General features: G+C 43.0%; 1 protein-coding gene across 2 annotated transcripts; it reads left to right on the forward strand.

The window, feature by feature from the left end:
• The first annotated feature begins 3,939 nt into the window (after nt 1–3,939).
• Nucleotides 3,940–16,575, forward strand: LOC145417775 (gem-associated protein 8-like). 2 transcript variants are annotated; one of them, XM_080286382.1, is made up of 5 exons: nt 3,940–3,993; nt 9,699–9,861; nt 11,960–12,165; nt 13,652–13,820; nt 16,155–16,575. In XM_080286382.1, exons 2-5 carry the CDS (start codon nt 9,700–9,702, stop codon nt 16,323–16,325), a joined length of 708 nt encoding a protein of 235 aa, XP_080142508.1. In that variant the 5' UTR covers nt 3,940–3,993; nt 9,699; the 3' UTR covers nt 16,326–16,575. The 2 variants fall into 2 exon arrangements, with proteins under 2 accessions (XP_080142508.1, XP_080142509.1); XM_080286383.1 differs by having other exon boundaries at nt 13,655–13,820.
• Nucleotides 16,576–17,057: the final 482 nt, after the last annotated feature.

The raw sequence follows: 17,057 nt of genomic DNA on the forward strand, positions 1-17,057 counted from the left end.
AAGGGGTGCCAAAATCCCTGATCATGCACTTCTCCTCACAACATTCATCCAGCCAGCTCGATCTCTTGTCAGTTCCCTAGCCTCACTGACTTCCAAACCTCTCTTCCTCAAACACTCATCCACCATATCTCTCCACATTCTCCTTGGCCTACCTTGCCTTCTCCCTCCTTCAAATTCATTCAGGTATACCTTTTTCACCATTCTGTTGTTATCCATTCTTTCCACATGACCATACCATCTCAGGACACTCTCTTCGATTCTGGTGTCCACCGACTTCCTCACTCCACACCATTCATGAATCACATTATTTCATATCCTATCCAAAGTCTGCACTCCACATACATTCGTCAGCAGTCCCATCTCCACTGTTCTTACTCTTGACTTTTCATTTTCATGCCACACCACAGTCACACCATATGTTAACGTTGGCACTAACACTCCCTCATGTAAGCCTCTTGCAGCTGCAACACTCAAGTCTCTGTTTCTTATCAAGGCCTTCATTGCACTAGCTACTTTTCTTCCTTGTGTCACTCTACTTTCAACTTCTTTTGCACATTTTCCTCTCTTTTCTCTCACTGTACCCATGTATTTGAACTCTCACCAATTCCAGTCTCTCTCCATTCACTGTGACATCACACTGGGAGTCACCTTCACCCTCAATAACCATCACTTTACTCTTTTCTACATTTACTCTCAAGACACGACGCTCACAGACATCAGCAAAACTCTGCACTAGCCTACCAAGTTTTTGTCCTGTACTTGCAAGCAGTACTGCATCATCATCATCCAACAAATTTGAGATATTCCATCTATCATCAGTCATTACCAACGCCATCCCTCTCTCCATTACTCATGTTTTTACTTCTCTCATCACCCCATCCATATATATATTGAACAACCATTGGGACATCACACAACCTTGTCGCACGCCCACACCGTTCATGAACCATTCACTTAGATGCCCATTAACCCTTACACATGCTTCGCTACCATCATAAAATCTCTCGACTTTAATTCAGACATATACAAAAAAAAACTTTAGACATGTGGGATCATATGGGCCTTTGCTAAACTAGTGAAGAACCTTCTCCCTGAAAATTCTTAGGGTGCTAAATTGACGTACCTTATAGGCCCTTGCTAGAGTGACATACCTTATGTATAAAAATTCTTGGGGTGTGGCTGACTGACCAGGTCTGTATCTACATAGTATATGAAAAAGATATCTGGTTTACCTTTAACATCACAGTGAGATGAATGGATGCAGATGGTTTTAGTGCTGATGGATTTCTTGCAATTTCATCCATCATCATCAGAAGCAGCCCAAGTTAGTCCACTGCAGAATAAGGGCTTCTCCTATCTTCTTCCACTCTGATGTATTGGCTCTCAGCATGTTCCACAAAATCCCAGCGAATCTTGAAGTCAGAACAAGATGGCAAAATAAGATTTGGGATCCACTCCATCTGCCGACTAAACTCATCAGTATCATCATCACCATCTTCAGTTCTATTCTCACTATTATACATTAAGCAGTTACGATTCAGAAAATGGAAAATACAGAAGTCACAATCATCAATATTTTCATTCATCAAGTACGGCAACTCCCACTCACTCGGATAAATGCTGCAAGGTGTATACTTCACTCACCTTCTCATTCCATCTATGAAGGTTCTCTCATTCCATCTATGAAGGTTCCCTCATGCAAGTGTCAGGGCAAAGGCTCTTCTCCCATTCAGTATATATTTCCTGACAAAAATGACTGACACAGTTCAGCCAAGATTTGCAGCCTCTTCTTGGTACCTTCCTTCCCAGGTTGAGGCTTTCAGATATCAGCCTGTGAAGAGGATCAATCTTAAGAAAACATGCCATATGCCCATATATCTAGAGTTACTGTTCACATATTATGCAAGTACCCGGTACAAAAAATAAATAAATATAGTATAAAACTTTAATATTATGGTACTATTTGCTGGGAGAGACTTGGTTAGATGGTAAACTCTCCTAGTTTGCTGGCAGGAATACAATATTTCACTCAGCACACAGTTTGGTACACACTGTTTCTTGGTTTTAATTAAATAAAATCAATACTGTATACACCTTTTCCTTAAACTAATTTAGTTCTACTACTTTCATTATTGGATATTCACCTACGTTTCCACTTACTAATCCTGTGATGCTTTGATGGTAACAGCACACCCTCATTTTATGACTGCAATGCAATTTTGAAAATCAATCGTTTAATGAATTTTGTATTGTAATCATGTAAGCAGGATAAAGATCACATGCTGGTAATGAGAAATCAGGCATCACAGTGACTGCATTAAAAAAGTTAAAATTCTTATTTCTCTCATAAGCCAATGACTGTACACTATAGTGACCATAACTGGGGTGTGCTGTATTTCTTGAACTGACTGGCAAACACAGGGTACCAGTATACAGTTTCATGTTTTCTGTGGGTTTCTTTCATCAACAGCAACAATCTTTTCCTGGTACCATTTCTTTTGTTTGATGAATTAGATTAATGTTTAAAATTGCTAACTTAATTGTCTCATTTTTCTTTCATGCAGTTTGATTGGGTTAGATGAGGTTAAAGTAATGCTCTGGGAGGTCTGAGGAACAAAGGCATGCAGTTAGGTTACCTTAAGTCAGATTTGGTTAGGTTTGGAAAAAACATCAGTTTTCTGATTTGTTATGCAGCTTGTTTGATATTAACCATCACTTTCCCACAAAAATGTTTTCTTTTCTCTGCATGGGTTCCCACATTCAACAGGGGGATGGAGGAGGCAGGAAAAACAGGGAAATAGGCAATTCCAAAGGAAATGTCAAAATCAAATGAACCACAAAAACTAATCGGAAAACCCTTCATTTATTCACAAAATTGCGTCTGCCTGAAAGTAAAAATGTATTCTTTGGGGAATTAAAATTCTACAATAATGGGGTCACAGAGTAATGGAGATTGATGGCACTACGGAATGTAGCAATGAGAAGAAAAAATAACAAAAAAGAGCAGAAAAAGAAACTCCTCACCCATCTCAGCAAGAAGAAATGCACAGGCACTGCCATGCCTTAAAGAGGTGGTGATAAAATCCTTCACTACCGGTACACTGCACGGCCCAACTTAGTTAGCGGTTTTGAGCACTGACCAGAGGTCTTCATGTGAGGGTCATCACTGGTACATTGTGTGCCTTTTGAACCGGCACTTACTCAGAACATCCTGCCAAAAAAAAAAAAAAAAAACGAAATTTGCTCTTTGCGAATGGCTATGAGAATATGGGTATTGTACAGCCTGCTATTCCTAGTTCCCACCAGCCTTTGGCCATCAACGGGTGCCTTTATTTCTTACACCACATTTATCTGATGTCTAATTTTACTCATCTTAACATAGCAAGGTCTCTCTGATGCAGTGCGCCCAAATAAATGCGTTCACCTCGTACTATCAATATTATATATACTGATGCCGTCCAAAGAGGTCCCCGACAAACTCAGGATTGGGGGATACAGCATTAACTTCCAGCCATTCTCTAAGTCACATAATCACAGTACATGACCTTAGTTAATGTAATGGTGTCTGCGTCTTCCACGGTACGATAAAGCAACCATCCACTGAGTATCCACATGAAATTCATCGGCATTATGGCACATTATTATTATGCCAGCCTTACTGTTTATTTTAAGTATCTATACTTCCAGTGAAAAGACGATCACACTTGAGTCCAAGAGAAGATCGGAATCTCTTCTCTAATCCCTCGTACTTTGAAAGTTGTCTGAATACGCACAAAACTTTCAAAATCAATGTTGGAATTTGTTTTACAATATAGGACTAAGCCACCTTCTTTTGTTAAATTAGCTCTCTGTACCTTTTACAACAATAAATATTTCAATTCAGTTCAATTCTGCGGAGTTGAACCCTTGTTTATCCGCTTTGATGGCACGCCCCCCAAATGTAAATATTTCACACACTTATATCACTCGGCTCTTGACGACTGTTTATTTAAGGTATTTATACAAATGCTAATGTTTCGTATATAGCCTAGCATTAAAGGAAGAAGCGAAAGTTATCGTACGTCGCGTGATTCGAGTTTCAGTATATTATTTTTTCCGTTAATATCGACCATTTGATGCCACATCCCATTAATTATAAAAACAACAAACCACGATCACTTTTATGATTCATATAACTAAAAAAAACTAGTATACCTGCCAATAAGTTAATATGTAAATAAACCATGGTGAACCTTCAGACGGCAATTTGTCGTCTTGTTTTTGTTGTGATGGCGAATCGTTCTGACGGCGGGCGAATTGTCCCTGAACTCCCCTACATGCCTTATTACAGGCTGCATTGACATTTCAGATTTTGTAATAATCCTGCAGTAGTCAGAGTTAAATATTGAAGTGTCATATTTAGAGACAAAGGGATGTTTGTCTATGTATCTGAAATACCCGCTGTGGCAACCGAAGGCCCCATAACATCCCCAGGAGGTGACCATGGAGGGGTGTGTAGGGCGCGCACAGTCCGTGCGATATGGGCATACGTCCCATGTGGCCGCGCGCCCCTATTCCACAGAGAGCGCCCAGCACAGATATCTATGTTACTCTCCGGTCGAGCTGGCCCTCACCAGGATCAGGGTGGAGCTGAAAACCCAGCTCCTGGCAGCACCCCAGTGATGGCCTATAGCTGCACATATCAAGAGACGGCCTGTTGCCTCTCAAATGCAGCGATGGCCTGTAGCTGTGCCAATAGTGACAGCCTGTAGCTGCAAAATACAGCGATGGCCTCTAGCCGCGCATAAAAAGAGACAGCCTGTAGCCGCTCCGAGTGCTGCCTACCCCCCCCCCTGCAGAACCAGTGACAGCCTGCAGCTGCACTTGGGGAGAGAGCGGTACGCCCCCTTTCCTTCTGCAGTACCCTCAGGGAGCATGACACTGGTGACGGCCTGTAGCCGCTCCTCCCCTACACGTCACTTCCCATACGGGACACCAGTGATGGCCTGTATCCGCGCCCATGGACAAGTGACGGCCAGCAGCCGCACTCCAACCCTGGTCCCATCAGGAAGTTGGGCCCCAGTGATGGCCAGAAGCCGCACCAACTGGAAAGGGACAGTCTGTATCCGCCCTCCTCCTGTTGCCCAAGGAACCACAGCGATGGCCTGTAGTTGTGCGAGGGAGAGACACCCTAAAAGTCTCTCACCCCCTGTGACTTCACAACGTGAGGGCGACCCTTGCTCAGCCCGCCCATCCTGTGGCAAAGCGAGTCGCGCCTCTATCCCTCCAACCCAAGGCAGCCCACAGAAGGAGAACTTCAGCCTAGAGGACTGGTGGAGTGGCCCCATGTTATTCCCGGGGGTTTACGCCCTCCAGCCAGCAGCGGAGAGAGAGCAGACCCTGACAGACTCCTGCCGAAGGCGACGCCGCAGTCTGACCCTGACGGCAACACGGCGGGAGCAAGACCACAGGCGATGGACCCTTGATGGTTCCCCCAGTACCCTGGGGCATGACCCTCCCAGTCCCAGGCGAAGGCGATGCCCTTCCCCGACCCGGCACCAACAGGAGTGCCTGCAAGAGTTATTTGGCCCCAGTCCAAGGGGCCAGACCCCCTTACCCATCCCCACCAATGAGAGGCCCTTCACCATGCCCGACCCCAGTCCACCACGGGCGACGACACCTCTGCCTGTGGCCTAGACAACATAAGCAACATACACCTTGAACACCTTGGACCACAAGGCATACAAACATTCACCAACATATCAAGCTACAGCTACTCACACAACATAATACCCAACATCTGGAAGCATGGTACTTTCATCACTGTCCCCAAGCCCAACAAAGACCTCATGTTCCTCTGTAGCCCCTCCAAAGTCACTGAACGACTGGTATTACAATTAGCCCCATCACAACATGGTTTTAGGCCACTACACTCCACAAACACTCTTCTTACAGATCTTACACAGAAAGTTTCTGATGGCATCAATTCAGCTAGGCCACCACACAGAACACTCCTAGTCACACTAGACATCAGCAAAGCTTTTGATACCATCCCCCACCACAACCTCACAAACAAAATATTCAGCACAAAACATGCACAATACCACAAAAAATTGGCTGGCGAACTATTTAGCAGGCAGATGTGCACATGTAACATTTGCCAGTCAGTCACTGAACATCAGAAGCTTCACAAACCTATACATGTATGACATACCCACACACCACAAATACACATAGCTTTCTATGCAGACAACATAACACATGTACACACCAAAATGCAAACACAGCCGTACACATCCTCCAACCTTCCCTCAACACGCTACACGAATGGTTCACCACAAACAGACTCAAAATAGCCCCAGCCAAATCTACAGTGACCCTTCTCACAAAGTGGACAGCAGAACATAGTCGCATTCCACACCTCACCATAAACAACACTCACCTACAACACACACACCAACACCCAGAATCCTTGGTGTAACATACAGTACAGTACATCGATGTCATTTAAACAATGCATCACAAACATTAAAAATAAATTAACACCAAGACTCAGTACCTTAAGGTCACTTGCCCATACAACATTTGGACACGACAAAGAAACCACCACCACAGTATAGGCTACAAACAATATGTGCATCATCATCATCATCATCCAGACCTCCTTTCCCACCCTAGGGAAGAGAGAGGAATAACAGTGTTCAGACAGCCCAGATTTGCCCACTCCAATGGGCCACATTTCTATTCACTCATCCTTCAAGCCCCCGGAATCCTAGGTCTGTCTGGTACGCCAAGAACATTCACCACGTTTTGTAGCTTCACATACATATCCGATAAAGTCAATCCAGACGCAGACATGTTAAAGGGGGTTCCAAATCCCTGACTATGCACTTCTCACAATATTCATCTAGCCAGCTCGATCTCTTGTCGGTTCCCTCGCCTCACCAACTTCCAAATCTCTCTTCCTCACACACTCATCCACCATATCCCTCCACCTTCTCCTTGGCCTACCTCGCCTCCTCCCTCTTTCTGATTCACTCAGATATACCTTTTTCACCACTCTATTGTTATCTATTCTCTCCACATGACCATACCATCTCAGTACACTCTCTTCGATTCTGGTGTCCACAGACTTCCTCACTCCACATCTTTCACAAATCACATTATTTCGTATCCTATCCGCTCTCTGTACTCCACGTACATTCCTCAGCAGTCCCATCTCCACTGCTGTCATTCTTGACTTTTCATTTTCATGCCACACCATAGTCTCATATCCATATGTTAAAGTTGGCACTTACACTCCTTCATGTAAGCCTCGTGCAGCTGCAACACTCAAGCATCAGTTTCTTATCAAGGCCTTCATTGCACCAGCTACTTTTCTTCCTTGTGTCACTATACTTTCCATTTCTTTTGCACATTTCCCTGTCTTTTCTATCACTGTACCCAGGTATTTGAACCCTCTCACCAATTCCAGTCTTTCTCCATTCACTGTAACATCGCACTGGGAGTCACCTCTCTCAGTAACCATCACTTTACTTGTTTCTATATTTACTCTCAAGGCATGACACTTAGAGTCATCAACAAAACTCTGCATTAGTCTACCAAGCTCTTGTCCAGTATTTGCAGGTAGTACTGCATCATCAGCGTACATCAGATTTGAGATATTCCATCCATCATCATTCATTTATTACCAACATATATTCAGTGATGAATTATGCAAGCCCTACTTGGGCTTCTAACCTCACTCAAACACATTACAACACTCTACAGACCATACAGAACAAGGCCCTAAAAATAATCACAGGCTGCACAGCTACTACATCCACAGACCACCCACACCAAAAAACCAAAGTGCTCAAAGTCAAGGATCATTTAAACATGAGAGGCACACAAATTCTTGCCACAGCTTCCACAAACCAACACCATCCACTATACTACATGGCAGCACATCCACACACTACAAGGAACATCAAAACAACACCCAGCACACGATATCATACACATAGAATTTGCAGCAGTAGTGTGGTCCCCCACATAAAAAGAAAGATATAAACAAGATTGAGAGAATACAAAGAACAACATCCAAGATGGTCCCCAGCCTGGCAGATCTGTCATACAGAGAGAGGCTGGAAAAGCTGGATTTGCCATCCTCTGAGGAAAGGAGAAAGAGGGGTGACATGATTGCAGTGTTCAGGACTATGATGAGCGTAGATCTGACAGAGAAGATCTGTTTGTATGGGATAAGAGAGTAACAAGAATACATGGAATGAAATTGAAGAAGCCAAGCTGCTTGAAGGATATCAAAAAATAGTTTTCCTTATACTGTACATGCATAGACCTGTGGAATAGCCTGGACAAAGAGATTGTCCAGTCTAAAAACTTAAACGAGTTTAAGGCAAAATTTGACTTATCAAGAAACAGAGACGGGACCCCACGAGTGTAGCTCATTTCTTGTATATCACAAATAGGTAAATACAAATACTGTCATCTCTCCCCCATCGCCCGCCTCAAACCAGCATCCAGAAGCATATCCATGCTCAGATCACTCGTCACTCCATTCAGTCACTTAAAGACCACACAGCTGCATGTACGGCCTCCTGATATCCACCCTTCTGAATCCTATCTCCCTCGTGAGGACAGGGTCCACCTGGCCAGGCTGAGTTGTGGGCATCATCCAGCTCTCTTGAGTTATCAGAAGAGGCTGGATGACTCCGTCACTGATGCCTGTCCAAGATGCAACACAGCACCCCATACTATTAAGCACATTATGGAAGACTGCATTGCACACAATTGCCTGCGCCAACAAAACAACATACACTCCTTGAGAGCTGTGTGGGAAAGCCCAGTCTCAGTCGTGGCCTTCTTAGGGACTCGGGACTGTTCGGCCAGACTGCCTAGGGAACAACTACTACTTCTGCTGCAGAGGATACCTGCTTTGCATCTGGGCAACCTGGGCTTTTATAGACCCCATTACAGGGACATGCTGGAAACTCACCAAGCTGGCTGCCAGACTCTATCTATCTGCAGCCAGATTCCTTAATCCTGTAAGGGGTGGCCATCTGTCTGTGAAGTTAGTGGTTGTACGGGGAGGGACACTAATCCTCTGCCTACCCACTTGTTGACATGTAGGGAACATGTATGGTTAAGTTATATGGTTACCACCCAATAATGTAAATGGTTTCCTGGCTTACAGGAACCATTAGGTTTGTCACTCAATGTAAAGCCACTAGATAAAAAAAAGAAGAATAATAAAAAGTGACAGGAAAGATGGGAGAAATGGAAAAAGAGGAGGGCAGCCACAGAAAAAGAATAGTAAGGGTGAAGGAAGAAGTAGGTTGCACTACACCAGATGAGTGGATGATGGTCACCACCACCTACCACCTGTGGAGTTGGCCATTACTTTTTTTAATACTGTACATGTTGTTCTGGTGATGGATGTCTTCATGTGGTGTCACGAATATAACCAGTTGGTGGAGTTGTCTAATTATACAAGTGTCCCTCAGTTCCTTCCCATCTCTCAAAAGGATGATTGTGGACTGCAGGAAAAGAGCACCTTCAGCCTTCAGATTGTGGACTGCAGGAAAAGAGCACCTTCAGTCTTCAGTCTGCCAGGTTCACATTCAGATGAGCTTTGGGTCGCAGCTACAACCAATGCTACTATTCTTGTGATAATATATACAGTATTTAACAAAATACTGATGTCCTGTTTCATGTTACAGAATGCACACCAGCACTGGAAAACCCGAGAACACTTGGTACAATGAGAGTCGTTATGCTGTATTCTGGCAACACTACAACAGCGTGATGCAGGCAGCCCACCAGGATGCACTCTTCCAAGCACAGTGGATTGCAGCACAAACCAGGGCATCTCTCTCTAATTTGGTAACCATACATTAATCCCTTCAGTGGGGTGGTCCATAAATAGTGCTCCACTAGAAACTTGCCTGGTGATACTAGTATCTTATGTGTTGCAGGCGTGGCTCAGTCTCCTGGTGTGGGCATGGGTGTGACAATATGAGTTGGAAGTCAACAAATTATGCATCATAAATGTTGGTAACATTTACTGAGCAATCCCTACAGTGCACCAAAAATCACATTGTGGAATGGAAGAGGAGTGTCATAATAAACCATCCTGTGTACAGTACAACCCCAGTATATCAGATATCAGATTTATTGGATACTACAAAGGCCACTGAATTTCCATTGGCTATAAGGAACAGTGTCCGTTAAATGGGGCGCAGTGGGGTGCAGCACAAACCTGGCCTGCAATTGTCCTCTCCTCATCGTGATTGCAGAATTGTAATAATACACTATAGTAACTTAAAACTAGTCATGAAGAAGTGCTATGACAAGCATGTGCAATAGGCTGCAAAAAGGACAAAATTATGGGCCAAGTTAGTGTAAAATGAGTATTGTTTTCATTTTTAGTATTAGAATATACACATGTGCTAATTTATTTTCAAACATGCTTGAAATATTGGGGCTGAGTAGCCTAGCCCCAAGCCCATACTCTTCTGATGGGACAAGAAAGAATTGGATGATGGATGGATGGATGGATGGATGGATGGAAACCTCATGCAGTGAAAGGCTTCCTCACATTGAAAGGCAAAAAAAACACTCACCATTAATCCCCTCTGCCATGAATATCCTCTCCTAAGGCAGATAATGTCATCAAGGGATGCCAAGAATAAGGTAGAAAATATGTAATTGCACTGAAGACATTAACCCTTGAGTCCAATGATATATACTGTATTTTATTTCATTTTTACTATTTAGATTATTTTATTCAACTTAGGAGTGACTTTTCAAATTGGAGGTATTAGTTATAGCTTTCCCTAGTGGCTTCAGTAGGAGAGGCCTTTTCCAAGTCGAATAGCATCTTCAAGAAGCAGTAAAATGTCATTAGACTGAGGGAGCTAATTATCACACGTGAAAGTGCCCACCATCCACTCACTCGGTGTAGTGCTGCTCTCGGGTGTCTGCCCTGTCCTCTCCTCAATCCTTGTTTCCTTCCATCTTCTGTCTTTTTTTTCCTTCATTCTTTTCTCTTCCTTCTGCCTACTGGTGACTTTACACTCCCTCTTCTGTCTTTCATTCCTTCTTTCCACTCCCTTCTGCCTGTGGGTGACTCTGCTCTGAGTGACAAGCCAAATGGTTTCCTTTACACCAGGAAACCATTTACTACACTGGGTGGTAACCATATAACCAAATTTTGGCACCTGGTGGTTTAGTGGGTAATTATTGTGCTCCAGTCGGATTGAACTGGTGAGGCTTTGTTTCCAGGGGGTGATTGGGGTTTATTGCTCATGTAATGCCACTCAGGGATGAGTGAGGCTGGTCACTCTCATCTTAAATGTCATGACCAACTGCCTAGCCCCGGGCTTCTATGGTCCTCATGGGGCACCGTAGGATTGGATGATGGATGGATGGATAGAATTGTTCGTTGCCGTAGAGGTGTCTTGCCTGGAGTCATATGAGAAGAAATTCTGCAATATTAGATTAGTTTCATCTCCATCCATTGTTAAATGGAAGTTGGTAAACAGAGAATAAAACCATGTACCAAACAGTGCCTGAAAAGTGTATGCATTAAAAAGTACCCAAACACTGTAATGTACTGTGAATTTTTAAATATTTGACTGAAGAATCTTGAGACCCACTCTCCTCATGTGTTATCTCTATCAGTCCAGCAATGGTTACTGCACCAAACACCAGTGTAATGACTTCAAAGTGCATCACTCCACAATCAGGCCTATTGACCATTGTGAGATGAAAAGATGTTTCACTCTTTTTCACATCCATTGTACCTAGCCATTGTGAAGTTTTTGGTGTGGGTCCACATTAATCCAGTCAGTATGATGACTTGTTTTTCAGTTCACTCTTGCTACAGCTAGTCAGTTCTGTTCATCCTATGAAGGATGTTTTGTTGTGAAGACTACTGAATAAAATATATTTAACTTAGCATGCATGATTGTCCCAACAGCAGAGGAACACTCATAGTGGGCAGCCTTTTGTTCCTCCCAAGCGTGGGTCAGGTAGAACATCACGAAGGAGCAGGAGATGGAGGCGTAAGATGTCTGGGAACAAACATACGAAGCGAGATTCTTTCAGCCAGCAAGGCATTTTAAGTGATACAGAATCTTTGTACTCTCAGATGAGCAAAGGAATGCACATACAGGATCCACACAGGTGAGAGTTGAAAATAGGTAAAGCCACACACCTTTTCATAGTTCATTTACAGCCAGGCTTAAGATTTGTGTAACATCTTTTAATCCAGAAAACTTTGTTCATTGTTTTCTCAGTTACTGCACTAAGATTTCATAGTATGTATGCTATAAAGAGGTTTGTGCAATTGAGTATTAACAAACACAGTGTCAATACATTGCTTGAAACTTGAACAAGTAAAGGTAATGGGGTTATCATAAGACGGTTCAGTCATTCCTCACTTAAAAGTTTAGGATGTGTGAAGGCAAAAATGGTGCTACTGTAAGTGAAACAGCTCAAACTGAGATATGTTTTTGGTTCATAACTAGGGGTTGAAGGCAATAAGAAACACTAATTTCAGTGTTCAAAACAAACTTTTTTGTGAATCCTGAGCAGCTTTAAGGGTGCCTTTACATGAGCGTTTTCTGCTGCGGCGATTCTTGCTGCGCAGTTTAGAAATACACTGAGTCCAATGGGACCGTTCACACGAGGCGGGAGTGGCAAAGTAGCCGCGGCGGCAGCCGACCGACCCCTTGGATCGCTAGACTGCAGCAACAGTAAAACTGCCAGCGGACAGGGAGGCCACACATTGCTATGGGTCCATTCACATGAACAGTTTAGTTCACGGCAGCAGTTAGGTTTCGGTTCTGGTACGGACAACACCCAACCAACTGCTCTACAGTATCAATAGGTGGCATGTACCATAATGTTGCAAATATAATTTTTTTTATTCATAACTTCATATTGAAAATGTACTAATGTATATAATTACAGACTTATTAACCCTGTAGATGTATGTTTTATGAACACTGATGACTTTAAATTGCAGAACTGTGACAACAGCATCAGCTTTCAGGTCTTCATACAGAGTGTAAACTGAACCCTGCAGGAATTGGCTACTGTTCAAGGGATGCATCCAGAATTTCTGATGTTTATTTTTTATTTATTTATTTTTTTCATGAAATTGTTCACACAACTCTCTTCCTCACGTCCTCCTTCATGAAGAGACTCTAATAGACTAACAGGCAGCGGCTAAAACCACCCGTGTGAAGGACTGATCAAAATCACACATTCAAGTGAGTGGGTAAAACCATTGCAGCAGAAACCGCTTGTACCATATGAAAGCAGCCTGAGTGAAAAACAGGTGTTAATTCAGTAGCACCAAATAATGAAACAACTTCAAGTAAAATGGGGTGTGCTGGAGTCTGTCAGTCTATATGTCTGTTTCTTGCTATCTGTCTCTCTATTTATCTGTCTGTCGCTCTCTCTCTCTCTCTCTCTCTTTATCAGTCTCTGTCTATCAATCTGTCAGTCTACAGTATTTGTAGCTGTACTGTATATATCAGTGCCTTCATTCCAGAGAGGGTGCCTGCAGACAGATCACCTCCATGTCACCTAGTCTTCTGCCATCGGGCTGCCCTCTCTCCAACTCACCCCTCCCTCATTACTTTACCTCTCCACTCTGTTCCAGCAGTGAAGATGATGAAGATATGGAAGTGTCCAGTGATGTTCTCGACTTCCTGGAGGCGAGTCAGAGACACCGAGAGGAATACAAGGTGCGAAAGGCCATGAAGCAGAAGGAGCAGCAGGGTGGATTAACATTCAGTGCAGAAGCAGCATCTTTAGAAACAACTACAAAGGTAGGCACAGCAGTAGTACTGTACACTCTTTTCACTTTAGCTTGGCCAAAATTTTGTCCTCTTGCACCTAATTCCACATCGATTAAAGGCAGAAAAACAATGCTACAGATCTGTACTGGTATCCTTTCCATAGCACTTGTTTGTGACTAGCATTATATTCTAGAGCTAATCTCCTGTTACAACTTGGCATTCAAGATAAAGACGTGGCAATTTTAGGTCAAGTTAGAGTGAAAATAGTGTAATAGCAGACTCTCCGGCAGTTCACCATCCTCTTTTGGGGGGATGGGGAAGGAATTGAGGGATGCTTGTATAACCAAGCAGTAAAGCACCTCAGCTATATTGGTGCCACTACATGAAGGTGTCCCTCTCCAGCACCAGGTGGGAACAGTAAGTCCTTGTTATATGCAGGAGATGTGTTCCAGAGTATCACAATTCTTTCTGTACAGCTTTAATGTAATTTAGGGAAAAGTGCCAGTCACTTAAAAGGTAGCAATGGAACTTTAATAAGTAGAAGCTGAATCTTGAGAAACAAATACAGTAAGACCTCACTACAACGGACTAATTGGGGCCCAAGACATTCCGAAAAATGCAAAATTCCGATAAAAGCAACATCCGGACTTCCCCCTGCTAACCTGGACTTTTTCTGATATATATATCAAACATTAGTCCGGATAGCATGAACGGTTTTTAAACTGTTTTGACTACCATTGCAATACTGTACTGTTATATCTTCACTACATTAATCAAATGGTATAATATATATATATAATAATACTGTACTGCACTGTTTACTCATAATCATGTCTTTTATTTACCTTACTGTGCTGAACATAGCTGAAGTGGTCAGGCAGTCCGGACTGCTTCTGGCTTTATCAGACTTTTTCCGATATATTGGAATTTAGTCTGGGAGCTCATCAAGTCCGATAAAAGCAAATTCCGGTCTATTGAAGTCCGTTATATCGAGGTTTTACTGTACTATGTTGGGTACAGTAAGTTCAGAATATCATAGCGCTTTCAGTTCAGCTGTTGGCTACTGTGACTTAGGGAAAACTTCCAGTCAGCTTAACAGGTCACAGTGGAACTTTAATAGAAAGAAGCCACATCTTTAGGAACAACCGATAAGGTGGGTGTTAGTGTTGGAGAGGCATGCGTTTACATAGTAATGAAATTATATTGTAGTAATAATAATAATAATAATTCATTCATCATCCAATCCTACGTTTCCCCATGAGGAGCTAGGAGCACAGGGCTCCTAGCTCCTCATGGGGAGCTAGGAGCCCTGTGCTCCAGTGACCAGCCTCACCCATCCCTGAGTGGCATTACATGAGCAATAAGCCCCAACCACCCAAACCTGCACAGGGTCAGTGCGCTTGGAATGCCGTTAAACCACCAGGTGCCAAAATTTGGTTGTATGGTTACCACCCAGCATAGCAAATTGTTTCCTGGTGCACAGGAAACCATTTGGCTAGTCACTCAGTGTAGAGTCACCCACAGGCAGAAGGAAGAGGAAAGAATGAAGGAAAGAAAGACAGAGGAGGGAGTCTAAAGTCACCTGTAGGCAGAAAGACGAGGAAAGAATGAAGGAAAAGAAGGCACAAGAGGATGGAAGGAAAGAAAGATGGAGGAGAGGAAAGGTCAGACACCCGAGAGCAACACTGCATCGAGTGAATGGATGGTGAGCCCCCCCACCTACCACATAATAATAATAATAATAGTTATAATAATAATAATAATAATAATAATAGTAATAATAATAATAATAATAATAATAATAATAATAATAGAAAGGTTCTTGGGTGACTGCCCTTTCATCTTTTCCTTCCTTCTTTTTCTTCCTTCCTCTTCTGTCTTTCTTTCCTTCTTTCTTTCCTCTTCCTTCTGTCTATGGGTGACTCTACACTGAGTGCCATGCCAAATGATTTCCTGTACACCAGTAAACCATTTACTACACGGGGTAGTAACCATATAACCATAGCCTGGTGGTTTTGTGGATAAGTAAGGCACTCCAAACAGATTGAGCCTGTGTAGGTTTGTCTCTAAGGGATGGTTGGGGTTTATTGCTCACATAATGCCACTCAGGGATGTGTGAGGCTGGTCACTCTCATCTTAAATATCAGGACCAACTTGCCTAGCCCCAGGCTCCTATGCTTCTCATGGGGCAACACAGGATTAGATGATGTATGTATGTATAATAATAATAATAATGATGATGATGATGATGATAATAGTAATAATAGTAATAAAAATAACAGTAATAATAATAAATAACAGTATTTGTAAATGTATAATACTGTGTGAGTAATAGATTTTTTTTCCCTCTCATTTGACTGTCAGGAACATCCTGATGTGATCCGAAGCTGTGAGATGCAGCAGCTGTATGGCGAGGCAGCACCAAGGATACATGCCATGGAGACAGCACTGCAACTTTCATTTGACCGCTTGTCAACACTCTATCAACCACAGTTCTGGCCGAACATTCCACTTGACATTATGTATGCTATTTAGTCTTTAACTCTCCACCAGGAATTTGAACAGCAGATGCTGCACCCATTATCATCATCATCATCATCATCATCATCACTACTGTGCTGTAAAGGGATGCCTTCATGCAGTAGCACCTATATAACCAGGTGATGGAGCTGCCTGTTTGTGCAAATGTCTTTCAATTACCTTCTGAACCCTTGAAAAGAGGGTGGAAAACTACAGAAGAATGGCATCTTCAACCAGCAGTCCACTGGGTTCACATTCAGATAAGCCTGGGATTTTAAGGATGACGATTAAATGTCATTATCCTAGCCCCTTTTTTCCCACTTCCAGAAAGGGTAAGGCAGGATCCAGCAACCAATATAAGATGTTAAAGGAATCTGTGGTAGGTAGGGGTGCCCATCATCCACCCACTCATTGTAGGGATGCCTTATGTTTTCTACACTGAGTGACAAGCCAAATAGTTTCCTGTACCCAAGGAACCATTTACCATGCTGGGTGGTAACCATATGAACAGGGTTTTTGGCTGGGTTAAGTGTCCCCCAGATTCCCCTATTCAAAATCCCTTAATCATGGCAGACGTTTCTGAGAGCCTTGGAGGGCCAAATACCTGCCCAGGGGCCCAACCAAATGGACAGATTTGCATGGCCATGTGGAATGTGAGAGGTGTGAATGAGAAGAGCAAGAGAGTGGAAGTGGTGAATGAGTTCAAGAGTGCTAAATATGCTATGATGGCATTCTGTGAAACAAAGA

This window comes from Coenobita brevimanus, chromosome 111 (assembly GCF_032717465.1).
Source record: "Coenobita brevimanus isolate Jiangsu-jjx chromosome 111, ASM3271746v2, whole genome shotgun sequence".
NCBI classification, from domain to species: domain Eukaryota; kingdom Metazoa; phylum Arthropoda; class Malacostraca; order Decapoda; family Coenobitidae; genus Coenobita; species Coenobita brevimanus.